This window comes from Pseudoliparis swirei, chromosome 9 (genome assembly GCF_029220125.1).
Source record: "Pseudoliparis swirei isolate HS2019 ecotype Mariana Trench chromosome 9, NWPU_hadal_v1, whole genome shotgun sequence".
Lineage (NCBI taxonomy): Eukaryota > Metazoa > Chordata > Actinopteri > Perciformes > Liparidae > Pseudoliparis > Pseudoliparis swirei.
In genome coordinates, this window is record NC_079396.1 from 6,761,435 (window position 1) to 6,779,405 (window position 17,971).

Genomic DNA, 17,971 nt, shown 5'->3' on the forward strand with positions numbered 1-17,971 from the left:
GTGTGAAATATATCTATTATTTAGTATATGGACATTTCTTTTATTCATGTAATACTAACATCAATTTATGCATTTACTTAGTTTTTATTATTTCTCACAATAAAAATTACATTTTAATTTAAGAGATTTCTTTAAATTATATTGATTAATTTGAGCTTTTGTTGCTCTATTGTAAATATAATTTATGTGGGTATTGAACTTGAAAGCTCAAGCAATGGTTTAAAATCTGTGGGGAAAAGATTTAACAGTAAACCTAAACCATGCATTGAAATGTGTGTTCAAATCCAACTGTCAACATTAAGAGATGTAAGCAACCACAACAATTTCAAATGTAAAGAAAAAATCCAGAAAGCCAAGTAAGAAAAAGACAAATCCGTTCATTAAAATATGTTAACGTAAATCCGGGCTTCGTGGATTCCTGTCCAGACCCGCGGTCACTTGCTGCTCTTTGATCTGAACCGCCCTCCTCGGTTGTTCTTATCTAGGTTTCTCCCTATTTTCAATGTTCAATGTTTTCTTCAGAGCGATGTATGTTTTACTAATTATGACGACCCCGGAAGAAAATGTGTGATATTTGGCTCTTGGTAAAAAAAAAAGTAACTTGCTTGACTTTAAAGGCTCTATAAAGTATTGTGTATGACCAAGCCATACACTTTCAATATAATATTATTATTTGGACGTTTATTTGATACGTGTTCACACTCCTATAGGTTAGGTCATGTCTTCTCTTTTGTCCCATTATATTACATACTTTAGCATAAATATAATATAACTTATAATTGTACTTTAAATACCAATAACCCAGTTAATGTTATTCATTCTACTCACATGACAAACCTACGATGACTAGAAAGTCACTTCTGTGAAGAGGGGGGCCTTTTCATTAGTCAAACCTGGAAAGGAATTATTCCTATTATGCAATATCAAACCACAAACAGCAACTATGTAACTATACAATACATTTAGGCTATTTGTATATCCGGCATTTGATTATTTCAACATGTTTTCATTATTTATCACAATGTTTGTGTAATCTTCCAGCATCTGGTGACATCATCTACATAGTGGAAGGTAGAATTGGACCTGCTCGTGTGCATATGACAAAATATGCATTTGGACATAGTGCGTTTTACTTTGTGCTCGCACTCGGAGGACAGCTGAGGGGAAGTGGGCTCAACAACAACAACAACAACAAATGTCCGTCTGATCATCCGCATCAGTTTAAGAACCTTTCTACGGACACAAATACACTTTGAGACACGGGTTAGCTTAAAATAATTTACTTTCTGCCACATCAAATTCATGAATTTATCACTTTTGACATGACGTTTTAAAAAGAACCACTGTGGCTTTTCTTGCACAACAATTGTCCACCAGTCCATGGCAAAGGTCCACTGATCATGTTGACAGTGTAGATCTACAAGGTAACGTGTAAAGTTTTAATATAAAACAAATCGTGATTTCTCAGACGAGAACAAATAAATATGAATGGATCGCTCGGTTTGTTTGGTCCATGTGCCGAAAACGTTCCGGCTAAGCTCACGCTTAAAACTACAAACATGGCTGCTGCAAACAGTTTTGGTCATTGCTCTGAATCTGATCCAGTGCCATGCCACCATGTTCCATTCCATCCATCTCCTCCTCCTCCTCTTCTTCCTCCTCCTCCTCGTCCTCCTCTTCCTCCTCCTCCTGTGCTTCGATGCTGGTGATAGTCATTGCAGCCTGACAACTCTCGTCAGTCATCTCCTCCTCTTCTTCATCCTTTTCCTCCTCTTCTTCTTCCTCCTCTTCCTCCTCCTGCTCGTGTGTGTCCGCCTGCTCTTGGCTGCCCTTGGAGCTGTCGTCATCAACGCCCGGCATACTTTCTCTCCTGAAGAACATGCTTCTCCCCCCTTCGTCCTGTCCGTCCTTCTCCTCTGGCGCCGGCACTGCGGCGGCGGCGGCCTCGTCTCCCTCCTCGTCTTCGGCCCCTCCTTCGGTCCCCGTCCCGTTCCCCGCTGCAGGACATCTGTGGTCCCTGTAGTAGCTCTGTCGGGTGAAGCCTTTGTTGCAGGTGGAGCATCTGAAGCGGTAGTTGTCCGTGTGGGACTGCTGGTGCTCCAGCATGTGAGCCCTGCGGCTGAACGCCTTCTGGCAAAAAATACACTTGTAGGGTTTGATACCTGGAGGGAAGAGGAGTTCATGAGAGTCACCACAGTAATGTCATTTTGATACTAATAAAGGGGTTGCCTACTTTCAGGTCATACCTGATGCAAACTTGTAATGTATGGAACTGCAACAACAACTCTCTCATTTTAAGCTACTTCTACATCAAAATATGATATTTCTATCCTTCTGATTTCCAGCTAAGTCTCAGGTATTGTCATCCTATAGCAATATTTCTGGGTGACCACCTTTTATATAATGTATTCGATCTTATCATTTTATTACCTTCGCATTGAAAATGCGGAAGGTTATGTTTTGATCGCCGTGTATTTATTTGTATGCGTGTTATTCGCATAACTCAAAAAGTATTAAACCGAATCGCATGAAATTGGGTGGGATGATTGGTTATTATCGGGGGACCATTTGATTAGATTTTGGGATCGATCGGGTCAAAGTCATGAAAAGGTCAAAATCTTATTTGAATCGCATGAAATTTGGTGGGATGATTGGTTATTATCCGGGGACCATTTGATTAGATTTAGGGATCGATCGGGTTAAAGGTCAAGGTCATGAAAAGGTCAAAATCTTCTCTTTACCATAGCGCGTTGCATGTCAATTTTTATCCAATTGACATGCAACTAATGCCAAAATGTTCATAGTTCAATGCCCAATCTTGTGATATGCGAAGGTATGCACTCTACCGAGTGCCTGTTCTAGTTTTTATATGTATATTTATATATATATACACATCATGTTGGAAAGGATGTTTTATTATTGCTACGACTTCACAACAATATCACAAGCAATTATCGGTCCTCTTTGTTTGGATGAAAACGATGGCTGGATATTATTCACTCACCAGAATGTGACAGAATGTGGGCCTTGAGTTTGTCGGGTCTGTTGAACTCTTTGGTGCATCCCACATGTGTCCTGATGACCCAAAAACAGAAAGATAGCGTGAAATAATATTAAAGGAAATGACAAGTAGGAGACGAGGGAAGTTAAATAGCCACCCCAATCGGAGAGTCTCTCACCTAAAGGGACACTTGTATTTCTTGAAGGGTTCATGGATGAGCATGTGTCGCTTCACTTTGTCCTTCCTGTTGAACGTCGCCTCACAGAGGGAGCATTTGTATGGCTTTTCACCTGGAAAATGGGATCAGCATTAAACTCACACCGTGACTCTCATGTTGTTTAACTGATGTGAGGTACACGTGTGTGAATGTTCCTGAACTCTTTCCTCAGCCTTCCAATACTTTCAAATGCTGACTTATAGCCATCAACTTGTTTAACCTGGAGTTTACTGAGGCATTGTTCAGCTTTTATTGACCACTTCCGTATTTTAACAGTACATAATGCTTCCTAGGAGTCTTTCAGACCTGAGTGAATGTGAGTGTGCAGTTTGAGGTAGTGCTCCGTCTTGAAGGCTTTCTTGCAGATCTGACACTTGAACCTCCCGCCGACGCCGTGCGTGGGCAGGTGGCGTCGGAAGTACCTCTCGCACGGGAAAACCTGACGGCCGGCAACAAGAAAAAGATCAGGGGTCTTCCGATGTGACATGAAAAAAACGAAACACGGCAGACTCTTACCTTTTGACAGTGTGGGCAGGGAAAGTTGTGCGAGGCGGTCAGTAGATGCTGCTCCAGTGCCTCCTGGGTCGAATATCGGCTTTGACACTTGACACACCTGAAGTGAAAACAGGGGTGTTCTTCTTTTTGTTAGGGATAAGAAAGATGTACCAACTACCTTTAGGATGCCAGTGGTGTGTCCCCCCCGACCCTCTTCTATGCTGCTATAATCAATACAGAAGCTCCACAACTGTGAGAGATCGAGCCCACCTGTAGATGCTGGTTTCCCTGCGCGTGCTCTGCTGCGGGCAGAAGGAGTGGGAGTACTGGTGGACTCCCAGTTCGAACAGCGAGGGGAACTCCTTGCTGCAGAGGTGGCAGCGGTAGGTCAGCAGCTCCTGGTGCGTCCTGATGTGCTCCAGGAACTGATCCAACTTCTGGAAGGTCTGGGAGCAGGACTTCAACACACACTTGTAGACCTGCGGGGGAGGGGCAGTTATTGCATCTCGCCGTGGAAGAAAGAAGATCCCCCCCCCAAAAAAACGAGACAAAGAAACAAGAGGACGTGACGGTGCGGACTCCGCTCTCACCTGCTCCCCTTTGTGCTGGGTCAGGTGAGACTTGAGCTGGAAGTAGGTGTTGAACTTGCTGGCGCAGAACTGGCACTGGTAGGAGCTGTCGATCACAACTATTTGCTTGGTCGGAGCTTGGCACTGCTGGTCCTGGTCGGACTGCACCTGCGCCTGCGGATGCCCGTTCTGCGCACACTCCGGATCGGTCAGAGCCGATTCCGTGCTCTCCTCCGATTCCACAGGATCTTCTGTAAATCAGGCATCGCACCTCGCTGTCAGGGCCAGAGCTGCAAATCTGATGCTGGATCAGTAGCCGGCATTACTTTCACAATTAGATCCAGCATTTAATGCAGGTTAATGTAGAGTTTTAACAAGGTGCACCTAATAATCGGGCAGCTGAATGCATGTGCTCATCAATATCATTTACATATCACGCATGAATATTGTTCAACGGATTTGACCTGTTTGAACGACCTCTTCCTCTGGTTGTGATGGACAGTTCTGCTGCTGTGACCCCTCCTCCACCGGTTTGCCTTGCTGCTGCTGCTCCACGCCCACTTCCTCCTCATTGGACGACACTGGTACCACCTTGAGTGTGATTGGTAATCTGGCCACCGTGCTGGCCACACCCATGGGCCACACCTTTAAGATAAAGAGCGGCTGTTCTTACCGTGTTGTTGGCACGACGCTGCGTTCACGTCTCACAATTTTACGTTAACCCCCCCCCCCCCCCTCCAGAAAACAAGTCATATTGTCCAATCATAGCTCAGCAACCGTAACTAGCCATGACCGATCAGAGTATACAAAGCTTTCAAAATCAAAACTATAAGAGTAAACGTGTAAGGAATGGATTAAACATTGTGTTTGTGACCCCTAGCGGAAGCTGGAAACGTTAGGATTGAAGACCAACGTCTCTGTCCTTAACACTCCGGCAACCGGCTTTAAAAAAAATAAAAGGCACAATATTAAATGTTTGTCGCCATCAAGTGCGTACAGAACACGGTTCTCTTTTTAAAGCTGTAATCTCGTGTGCTTAGCTGTGTTTTAAATGAACTCTTGGCGCTAACGTTAGCTTAATTAGCCAACTAGCTAACCTGATAACGATCGGCTCGAAGCAATAACGTCTGCGCTTGTCTGCGTGCGACTGAAACTAAAGGCATTATTGTTTCAGAGGTGGTCTGTGAATTCTGCAGCGGTACATGTGCAGTGGCAATAACAGAACGCATGACAGGTAAATAATGGGGGGGGGGCGGGGCTTAGCAAACGGTCACATTTTTACATTTTGGGGCTGGCATTGCCGAAAATCTGAGGAGGGTTGTTACTTGTTTGTAAGAATTTGCAAGCTTGAGTTTCTTTTTTTTTAAAGAAGAACAAAATTAATACAATTAAAAATACATAATAAATAAATAAAATTAAAAATAAAAAAATAAATATCACAAACTATTAAGAACCTTGTGTGTCTGCATGTGCTTCTTCACGTTGGACTTCTGGGCAAAAGCTCGGCCACAGACGATGCACTGGAACGGCTTCTCTCCCGTGTGACTGGAGAAAAGAAAGAATGAGTTACTGGAAGGGAACGGAGTAAACTTATATTTCCGTGCTGGGTGAAAGCCTCCAGTGCTGGCCAGTAACTCACCTTCTAATGTGCTGCTGAAGATCGAAGTTTTTCGAGAAGATTTTGTCGCAGAAATTACACTTCAGCTTCGGAAGGTTTCCTTTCAGCTGCTCTGCTGAGGACGGAAATTGTGTAATCTTAAAATCATTAATATTACTAGTATTTAGAATATATCGTAGATCTAATATATACACACCTGTGGCTCCTTCAGAGATTTTTTTGCTGCTCCTTGACCGCTTGGGGATGATGACCTTTTCGAAGTCGCCCAGCTCCGTCAGGTTGGCGGTGATGCTGCAGGTCTTCGTTTTGGCTCCCTGCTTCCCGGGACTGTAGACGGTGGGGGTCGTGTACGACTGGCTCTCCGCGCACTGACTTGTCACCTGAGGAGGGAAACACGACGGGGCTGAGAGCCGCTTCGCCTTCGAGCCAGAAAAAAAAAGGTCTGAGAATCGAAACGGCGCATTAACGTTTCATGCTCACTTCCACGGGATGGAAAGGCTGCAGACCTAAGGCGTGGATCTCTGCGCCCCCGCCCATGTGGGGCAGTGCGCTGTACACCTGGACCACTGAGTTGCTGTGACTCGTTGGGACCTGTGAGGAGAGTGGCTGCTGGGCGGGCTGTCCAGCTGGTAGGGGGTGGGCCGGTGTTTGGCCCGAGGGCAGGGGGTGGGCCGGTGTTTGGCCCGAGGGCAGGGGGTGGGCCGGTGTTTGGTCCGAGGGCAGGGGGTGGGACGACTGCTGCTGTTGCTGCTGCTGCTGCTGTTGTTGTTGCTGTTGTTGTTGCTGCTGTTGCTGTTGTTGTTGCTGTTGTTGCTGTTGCTGTTGTTGCTGCTGCTGGTGATGATGATGATGGTGGTGGTGGTGGTGGTGGTGATGCTGCAGGTATGATACACCAGCTGCGTGCATGCTCAGGTTACTCTGCAACACAAAATATCGATTAGGTAAAATTTCAGAAAAAAATATTCATACGATGTATATTGTAAAAAAATTGACATTTTGCTGTGCATCGTAATTTTTGGTTGGCTTCATATTTGATGCGTAATGTTGCGCATAATACCTGCGAGGGCGTCTGCATGGCGGCCATGGGCTGGTCGATGGAAGTGAAGGCTGAGATGGCCGACATGAGGACGTCGTCGCTGACCAGCACGTTGCCCTGGACTAGAGTGTGTGTCAGAGGGGAGGGGGGCACTGCGGTGTAGGTGGATACCTGATGTGTGAGCAGGGGAGTGTCACACAAACATGAGAGCAACACAGAAACACACGCAAGTGAGAGAGTGCAACGGATGTTGGTGTAAAAAAAAAAAGTGCACCTCATATACCCGCGATTGCCAAAAACTGTCAACCCCCTGCAGGAAATTACAAATGTTTGTGGTGGTCTCAGAAAGCATAATTAATGTCACCGTATGGCTTCATCTTTAGCTTAAGTCTCAAGTAACTCTTCTTTTTTCCTCTTCTCATCATCCCGCTCTCACTGCTCTTGTTTTTTACATAAATGAAAAAATATTTCCAAGATCTTTTTATTCTGTTTTTTTCTTCTATTCCCGCTCCGTCGTGCCCACATACACATTCATTTATACCAGGTGACAAAATGCTTGCGATTAAACTAACAACATGTAACCTAACCCACTTTACTGACCCCATTAATTAGACATCGCTCAAACACTTTTGTCAACTCCCCCCCCCCCCCTCACACACACACACACACATTAAAACTCCCCTAACTCCCCTCACCTGTCTGTTGGCAGGGGTCTGCTGTCCCGAGCTGATCGAGGGCACCGGCGTGTAGGCGTTGGTGGAGGCTAACGACACCGTGGAGAGGGAGGGGACGCTGGACTGGCACTGCTCCCTCTTGTGTGTCATGAAGGCCGGCAGAGAATTGAACTGTTTCTTACACTTCCCACACAGGAACACGTCCTCGTCGTCTGCATTTAAAAAAACATATATACCTATATATATGCGACACAAACACATGTCGCAATGCCGTAACACTCGGGGCATAAAGGCAAACGATGCTAGTGTAAGTAAGGTTTACATTTGCTTGTAATTGCCACGTGTGACCAGCCGAATATATAAATGAATCCAAATATAAGTACTTATCATTTTATTATGATAATACATTATAAAAACACGTTTTCAATTCCGATTGGTCATTATTAGCATTTCCATGCATTCAGCTGGTCATTTGCTGTACTGACCCATGGACTGTAAAGTGGACGTCCCGGAGACGTTCCGATTGTCCGGGTCGGAGACTCCACCGTGGCCGTCCAGCAGAGACTGGACCGCCAACACTGTCTGGTTGTCCATGCCTGAGGAAGAGGAGGAAGAGGAGGGTGGAGAATAATGTCATAAGTTCCATACTGAAAAAAAAGGAAGAAGCCCCATTGTATTCTGAGAATATCATGCTTGCATGTTTGACTAAAACTATGAAAATATGAAGATGGAAGGTGAACGTGTGTCTTTTCAGTGTGCAAAGGTTAGCCATTAAATCAACATCAGCACCTTTATCTCCAACTACTTCAGCTCTAAACATCCTCTATTGATCTTATGATGCATGTGGGGAATAATGTACACACATCTAATATTAATTATTATTATTATTCAGGGAACTAGTATTGGTCGCTGTAAATTCCATACCGGCCAACACAGACACACTATTAACACTTATAAAATGCCTACTACAGCACCAGTACAGTGTTGTCATCAGAAGGGCCCACTGCAGAAATATCATATGATTATTATTAATATAATGAAAGCGACTCCCAGGCGCAAGCTGCCCATTAAGTCTGAGCAATAATCAATCTGTGTGTTTGTTTACAGTCAGTCACTCCTCCCTCTGCAATGTTTCCATCGTTATAACTGAACCAGACGCATTTGTATCGTTTCATCGTGACTTGTATTCACGTGGGAAACGGTCCCCGGTACGTTGGTGCTGTTTAAAATGCGAACAGCGTTTTATTCCAGCTGTTATTACGTGGTTGTTAACAAATTGTGCCTACCTTCAAGCACTTCAAATATTGCTTGCGCCATCTTGCAGCTCCTCTTTCTTGTGCGATCGGCAATCGACTAGCAGGGGCTGCCCATTGAGGCGCACTACCCCCCCTCGACAGGAAAGTGCAACGACACACCCGCAAGCAAAGTATTTGGAGGCAAACGGTTTCCGAATAAATGTTGGCAATGGACTGACGGGGGTCAGGACATGTTTACCGGCGGGAGGTAGAGCTTGTGTGTTTATGTGAAGCCGTCGAGACATCACGGTTGAGGTTTTGCGTCGCTCCAAATGGCATTGTCTCACGTGTCACTTCATTAAAATAGGGCGTGACGCACTTTGCGTTTTGAGCGCAGCACGGTCAACTGCAGTCGTTTTAAGGGGACACATTTTGCGCGATATGGAGTGTAAGCGATAGTGCGTTAAATAACTAAACTAACGTGGCGGGAGTGCGGATTTTTGCCTTGGACCTGAATGCACCGTCACATCGATGACTCGCCGCTCGACTAAAAATGACAGACAACGGTTCACACCAATCAGAGGCCGCCCGTCCCAACCTGCGGGTAGTGAGGCTTTTTGACCAATAGTAACCGTTGCATTGGAGCACGTGCCGGTTTCGCGGCAAAAAAGATTTCGCGCGAAAACTGTCCGAGTCCTGTTTCGATGTAGATCAGCTGGGACAATAACAACAATAACAGCCGTTAACGGGGTTGGACCGGTGCTTTCTTTCTTTTAATAATTGGACTGCGCCCGGTGCGAGTAACCGGCGGACCGGCGGCTGCTGTTTAAAAAAAGGACTCTCTTGCATTTCACCCGGTTTATTCCATACATTTCCAGTTTTGCCAGACACACTTCCTGCGTGCCCCCAACACAACGAGGGGGTTGAAGAACTGCGGCTAATAACTCAGCTAGCATGCTAGCCCGCCCTATATCCTCACGTGTAACTTTCTCGCGCTTTGCTCCGCGGAGCTAGCTGTCGCTTATTTACGTGCACTCGCAAAAAAAGAGAAAAGATTGTGTCCGGACTTGTGGTTTTGGGTGGGGGGGCGTCGCATGTATCTTTTTTTATTTCGATAGCTCACCAGCTGGAATTCTGCTCCAAAGTTTTAACAGCCGTTTGACTGAGCTGCGAGGAGACATTGTGATGTTTTATTGACTTGAACCGCGAGTTTGTCCGCCGCTCCCGGTTGTTTGCGAACTTGTGTCGGGTCTTTTGTCGTCGGGGCTCGAGCTAGCCGTGTTAGCAGGGCTGGTGGTTGTGTGTTCGGGGCAGTGCGGCCGGGCCTCGCGGCTCCACTCCCACGTCACTGACAGGAGAGATGACGACAAAAGATTAGCTTGCTAGCTCGCTAACACCCCCCCAGTGTTTACCTCGGCCGCGGCCGAACTGTCGACCCTTTCCTCGCGGACACATGAGCCCCTATGCTCCGAGTTGGAATGTTTTGGTGTTTGAGAAACAGTCTTTTTATTTGCCAAATTTCCTGTTTGGCAGAATATCCTGTGAGGCCGTTTCTCCACCAAGCCCCAATGTCGTTTGTTCAACAGTTGGCTTCCAATAGGTCGTCATTCATGCTGAAGTGATATAGTTTTATCATTTATTTGCTTTTGCATTTTTATTTTATTTTTTAAATGCAAGAAGATTGAAAATAGGGGTAAGGGGAACTTTGTAAAGAAATGTCCAGGCTGCCTGTAAATTCCTGCAAGCAAACTTTCAAGAAGTTTCATTGTTCCCCGAATTCACCATCTACGGCAGATCCAAGTGGGTGTTGATACTCAAACTGCAGCGTCAGAGCTTGGCCCTGAAGTCCAGTGGAGGGGCCCCTGCCCCCCCACACAGCGCAATGTCAGAGACTCTGATAACGGGACAGACATCGGAGGATCTGTTGGCTGACTTCGAGACCTTGCTGAACGCCGGGAGCATTGACCTGAGCGAGAGCCACCAGATCGTGATCATCACCAGCCCCGGCGATGAGGGGTTCCACCCGGCCATCGCCCCCACCAGCACAGGGGAGATCCTGCTGTTCGCCACGCCACAGGGCCCGGTCGACATGGGGGTCCAGGACAAGAGGCGGCCAGCGCTGGGAAGACCTCCGGTAAGGAGAGAGAGAGAGAGAGGGAACAAATTGTTGACAAATGTGCTTCTACCCGCCTGACGACTGTAGAAGTCCATCTACCGGTTGCTCTCTCGCAGTAAAACGAGCAGGAATTTATCCTTTATGGGGGGGCAGAGCAAACGGTGGATGGACCCTTCCCCCTTCCTAATACATAACCGGTGCATTTGTGTCTCTTCAGGTAAAGAGGAAGTTGGACCTGGACAGTGACCATCAGTACGTCAGCACAACCCGCCCGTCTGTCGGTCTAGCACCACCCTCCACACCTGCTCCTCCTAGAGGTACACAGACACACACACAGCCACAGATTTTTCTAGAGGCAATACGTTAGCTGCACGTGTGAGCACTAGATCCATCTAATCCATACGAACTCTGACCTTTGCTCCAGCTGTCATTGTCCGGAAAAAAAAACCCCGGCAACCAACTGCTGTGCTTTTTATCAGCAAAGACAACGGCCTGGCAACGTGTCTGACGTGGCGTCACGCTTCAGGACATGCACAGCAAACACAAAACAGAACATCTATGTGGATTGTTCAAAGACAGATGGGGTCACATGTTATGTAGGTGTAAACACTCTTGTTGTGGTCATTGTACTTCCTCTTTAAAAGCCTCCAACATAATTGATTATTTTTGAAAGTATTTCCATGCAGATTAGTGTGAACATCTGAATGTTTTTATCCCGTATCACGAGCTCTCCGCGTTGTGGTTAAACGCAGCCCCCCTTTTTAAACCCACGCGTGCTCCGTTTCCGTCCAGTTCCCCGGACGGCGACGGAGAAGTCCCGCTACGACACCTCCTTGAACCTGACCACCAAGCGCTTCCTGAACCTGCTGTCCCAGTCGGCGGACGGCGTGGTGGATCTGAATTGGGCTTCGCAGGTCTTGGATGTCCAAAAGAGACGCATCTACGACATCACCAATGTCCTGGAGGGAATCCAGCTCATCTCCAAGAAGTCCAAGAACAACATCCAATGGCTGTGAGTGTGACGACGGAACACCTACGACTCCGTGGTTCGTGTTCGGATTCCACAAACGCCTTCTTCTCCCGCAGCGGTAATCGTGTCGACGCGGCGTTGGTTTCCCGCCATAAGGAGTTGCAGCGAGAGGTGTGTGACCTCACAGAAGCCGAGGAGCAGCTGGACGAGCTCATTTCCAAATGCAACCTCCAGCTCCGACTGCTCACGGAGGAGCCGCAGAACAAGAAATATCCTTTTCGGCCACTTTGAATGACTGGTTTTATTTTTTGCCACCTCAGCTTTCTTTGTGTTCCTTAACCGTTTGTGTGTGTCACGTTGGGCTACGTGCGCTGCCAGGACTTGAAGAAGTCCTTTGATTCTCCCGACCAGCTCGTCATGGTGATCAGAGCGCCACCAGAGACACAGATGCAAGTTTCAGAACCCAGCAAGGTACCGAGGAATGGCTGCTTTTATTTTTAACCTGCGATGTTGTGTTGCAAATTATTTGATTCTCATTAAAAGTTTAATGAAACTGTTTACCTCGGGCCCCCGAGTTGTGATCGTTTCACCTGATGTTTTGTTTTTGTCTCCCAGGGTTACCAGGTGTCGCTGAAGAGCACACAGGGTCCAATTGACGTCTTCCTCTGTCCAGAGGACAGCTCGGGTGTCTGCAGCCCCGTGACGGGAGCCAGTCCCTCTAAACCCGATGCCGACCCTTCCCTAGTCCCGCCTCCCACCCCCCCCGCAGACCAGTCGCACGGCAGAAGCTCAGCGGCGGCCGAGGACGCGGCTTCCTCGTCGCCGGCGTCGACATCGTCCACCGTGACCGCGACCTCCCAGCAGGACCCCTCGGCGATGGTGTTGGGTGGCGACGCAGGTGAGCGGTCACACTTCTCAGTAAATGCACGGACATTTATTGAAATGCAATTTCATAGTCAGAAGTTCATCCAACCCCAGTTGGGTGCAGGCCAAACAAACCGCGGTGTTAGACAGCAGCGCGTTGGATGTGTCCCGTTACTGGTGGAACATCGGGGGCGACGCATGTATTCTGCTCAAAGTGAAGCTTAGCAATGCTCACCCCAGTGCTGATTCCTGCGCTACAATTATTTTGTGTTTATCAAATATTATTTCGTCTCCTGCACGCTTTTTCCTGCGACCAGTTGTCCTGTGACCGTGGCACAATTCGCAAGGTCACCAAGTGATTACAATCACACACACACACACACACACACACAAAAGGAATGTGTTGAAACCAAAAAAGCGGGAAAAGCGCTGGTGTTATTAATATTGTTAACAATGTTTTTTTGTTGCATCGGAGTTTGCCAGGAATGGCGTGCAGCTGTTGTTTATATCAGTCACAGATGCTCTCCTCCTGCTGTGACTGGTCAAATGGAGTTGCTCTATTTCCGGTACTCTTGCGCGAACACAAAATGCTTAATTTTGTCGTTATTGTTCCGCTTTCCGCGACAGAATCGCTGCTGGGAGGCGACCCGTTCTCAAGCCTCGGAGACATGCCCGACTTCGACCTCTCGCCCCTCTCCTCCTCGGACTTCCTGAATGCAGATGGCATTCCCCTCCAACTGGACGGTTTCATCAACCTGTCCCCCCCACACAGTCACGACTACCACTTCGGACTGGAGGACCACGAAGGCATCAGTGAACTGTTTGACTGTGACTTTGGCGACCTATCCCAAGTTTTGGGGGATGGTTAGACGCAGGCAAGGAGATCCCCCGGGGGGGGGGGGGGGGGCTTCCAGGAAGAGGGCTAGACATCAATGTTTTAAGGGCAAATAGTCCAAACTTAATGTTTTAATTGGGGGTGGGGCCGATGATTTGTGCCTGTGATCCTCGAAAAATACTACCCTAACTCCTCAAGGTCTGTCCCCCCAAATTGTTCAGCACATTATTAGCACTGCTCTTTGGCCATTTAAACTCTAGACAAAGATTTTAGCTTAAGTATAGCTATTTAAATTATTTTTATGAATGTTATTTTGATAACTTGTACAAGCATTTTATTTTTTTGTCCGTATAGATGATGATTAACCCAAGTGGATTGTGTGTGTGTGTGTGTGTGTGTGGAGTCGTAGGACTGGTTTCCTAAACCCAGATTAGCTGACATGTGACACGATTCATGCGGCTGTTTTTTTACTTCCCACATCTCGGTGTGAAGGGGAAACATTTGCATCCCGCTGCTAAAGGCTGTCCAAAAGCATCGTTTCACACTCAATTTTTTTCATTTCCCCCCCGTAAGAGGCTGTCATAAGCAAAAACGTTTCTCCATCGGGAAAATGAGTTTGATCTCAAGCACTGGAATCCTGACCGACTGGTTTCTCTGACGGTGACACAGCCCCGATTTAAGGACTAGATCTGCTTCCGTTCCACAGTCTCCTCGAAGGATTAACAAGAGGCTGCGACGAACAGCTGAAGGTTCATGTCGAATTCACCTCTGACTACTATGTTCACGAGGCTGTCCAGATGTATCTGAACTACACGAGCTGAGATGGGGAGCTTGAGCTCGGTGGTGCTAATAAAGCCATTTGCAGAGACTCCAGGGGGCGAAAGGTCCAGATGGGTGGCGTTGGTGTGCCAGTAAAGATGCTGCGCTGCAGTTTGTAGCTCGCTAGGAGTTTAGCCATAGAGGTGTTCAGAGGAGCAGAGTCTTAATTCAACGTTTTGGATGCAAGCATGTTTGAGAGTGTCACGAGTGTTTGCGACGCATTCCGTTGCGTATCGGGTGACGATGGTTTTTTGCGCAGGTTTAAGAAAATCCTTGGAGACGGCGCACGCTTCTTTTCTTTTCGTTGTCGTTTTTTTCAAGGTTCAAAGCGAGACGTTCACCAGATGCCTGTAGACCGATGCTCCCCGGAAAAACCACCCGACTGTTCTTGGCACGTGGGGAAGCCCCCCGGGCCTGACGCACAGTTCAGGGACCTCCGCGGGTCCTTACACACAGTGTTCACCATTCCTCGTGAATCACAGCACAGCTGCGTCGTTGCTTGTACTCAATCAGTCTAATCGGTGCAGAGCGGGGGGGGGGGGGGGGGTGATAGACTTCTTGAGAGGTGTTCAAAAGGGGGGTGGGGAGGAAACCTGCTGTTATTGTTCAGCATATGCACTTCATTTCAGAAAGTTAATGTTCATGCCTTAAACCAATGGCCTCGAGCGGAGAGTATCTGCCCCCCCCCCCCCCCCCCCCATAAGGATCAATTCCTGCTTGTTTCTCTACGATGGTCCCAGCTGCGTCTCGACGTTCTACCACAAAGACGTTTTCCCATCATGCACTCTGCACTCACGAGGTGGAGCAACTGCTCCGCGTCACGCATCGTTCGTCAGAGACGTCCGCGTCTGATTTTTTTCCTCGTTCTAAGTTATGTAAGTTAACCTTGTTTCATTCCTGAAGTGTTGGGGTTTGATGTGTATATTGTGCATATTGGTTTTTTGTTGAATTTCATATTTATTTCAAACTAAAAAAGGGTCAGGGAAGGGTGTTCGGGAGATGTCAGAGAACAAATGATACTGAATTTGCCACATTTTCTGGCAGGGATACGTTTATCTGGAGAATCCAAGCAGATCATGAATTGATAAGTGTGTTCCTTTACTAAGTTGTTTGTTTGTAAATTAGCTTCTCATCAGTAGCACCTTTTTATATATTTGCCATGCATTTTTTTGTGTATTTGTTTGTTCCTTCTTAGAGAATATACTCTTACCTGTTATGCATGTGCAACCTTTGCATCGGCTAATGATGCATAAACATGTTCAGGAATACAGTTTGTCTTTTCGACAGGACTGGCTAATACGTTTAACTTAAATATTCTTCGTACCTTTCAGTGTCGCGTCTCTTTTTCCGACGACGGATGTCTCTCCATGTTGCGGGCAACATAGCTGATCTGAGGTGGTACACGTGTTGTCGCGTGAAGCCCTTGGGCGCCTCAAACACTCGTGGAACATGTGGGGAAAACGCATCGCTGCGGTCGTCTTTTGCGTCCTTTTATCGTCCTCGGAGCCCGTGAATGACGACCGCGACTGAAACATTTTTCGACAGGCCGGAGTTACGAGCCTGTCGATGTGTGGCGTCCCTCGTGACCCTCGGAATGTGTCGCGTGTTCGGTCTCTCTGCGTTTGGCTCCCATCGGCAGCTGAGCCGCTCGTCGTCGTCGTTGTTGTTGTTCATGTTCATCGTCATGTTTTGGTTCTCTGCCGAGGTCAAACTTAAATTATAAATGAATTCAAATCAGGATTTTTGTTTCGTGGTGAAAGAATGGAATTTTTGTGTGTGTGTGTTTGTCTTTTTTGGGGGGGTTTTGTTTGGAAAAAATGTTTTTGTACCAGGGTTGAAATCGAATCACTTTCATTTAAAAAAATAAAATAAAGAAAAAACTTGTAGGAATCAAAGCAAGGTTAGTTTTCGGAAATATTCTAAAGAATACCCTCATGCGATGGTTTGTAAGTCAATTTGCCGAAAGTTGTTCTTCCCTTTTTGTGCGTTCTTCTACGAGTGTGTGCAGTGTTTCCTTTTGTTTTACATCTCCAAGTAAACCACCGTCTCCGCAGCAAACAGCTGGTCCAGGTTTAGGGCACAAAATGAGAAGTGACAAATAAATCACTGTTGACTTCCAATACAAGGGACACCAACACCGGCCTCCAGGGTGAAAGTCTGATTGTTTTTACACTCGACCGCCCTACCTATACAGATGTTCACACTATATGTCCTGGTTTACGATTGAAGGGGTTTACGTGCATACGTGACCGACTTATTGTGCATTGAAGTCGCTGCTCGATGCAAAAAGACAGGTTTGCTAAGTGGAATCTAGAATTGTTTAACGGGAGGAAAGTGACTTGACTTCCATCCGGTTAGAGTCGCTGTTCAAAGTGCTTTTAAGGGAAATTAGCTTATCCAGCAATCAGTTTTTGTTTTGGAGTTTGTTTTTTATGCTACCAAGTGGGTTAAAGAAACAACACAGTTTTGTACTTAATTATTGGGACCCTATATGCCCATTTTGTATAATAAATAAATAAATAATTCTTTGACAAATGTAAAAACGTATCTATTTAGAGACCCATTTGCCCCACATCTTGACTTTCTGTTGCATAAAAATGAATCTGCCCCCCCACACACCCCCACACATGATTTGTATTATTTTGTCATAGATTGTAATGAAATACTCTAAGAGCTGTAGACGTTCCACACCTGTAAGAGAAGTTTGCAACGTCAACACATTTTATTTTTTTCACTGCTCAATTGAACCTGTCATCTCCCCGGATCCTCATTCCTTCAGTTAGTCTCATCATGACTGTTGTATTTGAGGACGTATTACATAATATGTGATGTCATCATTATTAGAACACAAAATAAAGGCTCAGACTGAGGCGTTCACGACCAGAAGTAGCCGTAAAAAAATACATCTCCAGCATTTCGAGCCGGTCAATAACTCATTTGCCATCAGAATTCATCACACCCACGTAAATAGAATCCCGCCTGTGCCGCTAGGGGGCGCTATTCACCGTGAGCCAGGATGTGGAGCGGGTTTCCAACAGGTTGGTCCAATGTGACCTCACACCGGTTGTAATTAAAACCGGGTCATTTGACCTCTTGGCACAGAAACCAACATTTTACCATTACTGCCTTAATATTATACTTCCAGATTTACATCTTACATTTACATTGTGATCTTTTCAGTGGGCCCTTTGGCCGTGAACGGAAACCAATATACGGGGGAAATATTATTAACTTGACTTGATTACAGATTAAGTTCACGTAATATTTAAAGAAGGCACCATTGGACAATGAATCCTAACGCATGAATACATGAATTCCAAACATCTGGTCGAAATTGAACAGTGTCCAATTCTTTGGTACACGATCAAATACCTGAAAAGACACTGATGGTCTAAATAAATGTGTTCTGTTTTCCATTCACTGTGTCGACCATCATAAGAGCAGATATTACACATTAAACAACATCGCACTCTTCATTCGTCCTTGTGTGTCTTACGTGTTTACTCTCCTGTACGTACCTTT

General features: G+C 46.4%; 2 protein-coding genes across 3 annotated transcripts; one reads left to right on the top strand and one right to left on the bottom strand.

Moving 5' to 3' along the window:
* Window positions 1–1,264: 1,264 nt before the first annotated feature.
* znf341 (zinc finger protein 341) lies at window positions 1,265–8,936 on the bottom strand. Of its 2 annotated transcripts, none has more exons than XM_056423034.1 (16): window positions 8,897–8,936; window positions 8,096–8,206; window positions 7,632–7,822; window positions 6,958–7,107; window positions 6,381–6,818; window positions 6,097–6,280; window positions 5,922–6,015; window positions 5,737–5,827; window positions 4,747–4,927; window positions 4,304–4,533; window positions 3,984–4,192; window positions 3,735–3,831; window positions 3,525–3,657; window positions 3,180–3,291; window positions 3,005–3,075; window positions 1,265–2,162 (listed from the first exon to the last, which is right to left on the bottom strand). In XM_056423034.1, exons 1-16 carry the CDS (start codon window positions 8,925–8,927, stop codon window positions 1,552–1,554), a joined length of 2,934 nt encoding a protein of 977 aa, XP_056279009.1. In that variant the 5' UTR covers window positions 8,928–8,936; the 3' UTR covers window positions 1,265–1,551. The 2 variants fall into 2 exon arrangements, with proteins under 2 accessions (XP_056279009.1, XP_056279008.1); XM_056423033.1 differs by having other exon boundaries at window positions 4,304–4,530; window positions 8,897–8,927.
* A 211-nt stretch (window positions 8,937–9,147) lies between these two features.
* Window positions 9,148–17,065, top strand: e2f1 (E2F transcription factor 1). The gene is made up of 7 exons (XM_056423963.1): window positions 9,148–10,979; window positions 11,179–11,278; window positions 11,754–11,973; window positions 12,048–12,200; window positions 12,288–12,402; window positions 12,547–12,829; window positions 13,423–17,065. Exons 1-7 carry the CDS (start codon window positions 10,728–10,730, stop codon window positions 13,662–13,664), a joined length of 1,365 nt encoding a protein of 454 aa, XP_056279938.1. The 5' UTR covers window positions 9,148–10,727; the 3' UTR covers window positions 13,665–17,065.
* The last annotated feature ends 906 nt before the right edge of the window (window positions 17,066–17,971 follow it).

Coding starts and splice junctions, on each gene's coding strand:
- e2f1 (XM_056423963.1), top strand. CDS start 10,728: ATGTCAGAGACTCTGATAACGGGACAGACATCGGAGGATCTGTTGGCT. Junction 11,974..12,047: donor AAGAACAACATCCAATGGCT/GTGAGTGTGACG, acceptor CTTCTCCCGCAG/CGGTAATCGTGTCGACGCGG. Junction 12,403..12,546: donor AAGTTTCAGAACCCAGCAAG/GTACCGAGGAAT, acceptor TTTGTCTCCCAG/GGTTACCAGGTGTCGCTGAA.
- znf341 (XM_056423034.1), bottom strand. CDS start 8,927: ATGGCGCAAGCAATATTTGAAGTGCTTGAAG. Junction 7,108..7,631: donor AGACCCCTGCCAACAGACAG/GTGAGGGGAGTT, acceptor CTCACACATCAG/GTATCCACCTACACCGCAGT. Junction 6,281..6,380: donor AGCCTTTCCATCCCGTGGAA/GTGAGCATGAAA, acceptor TTCCCTCCTCAG/GTGACAAGTCAGTGCGCGGA.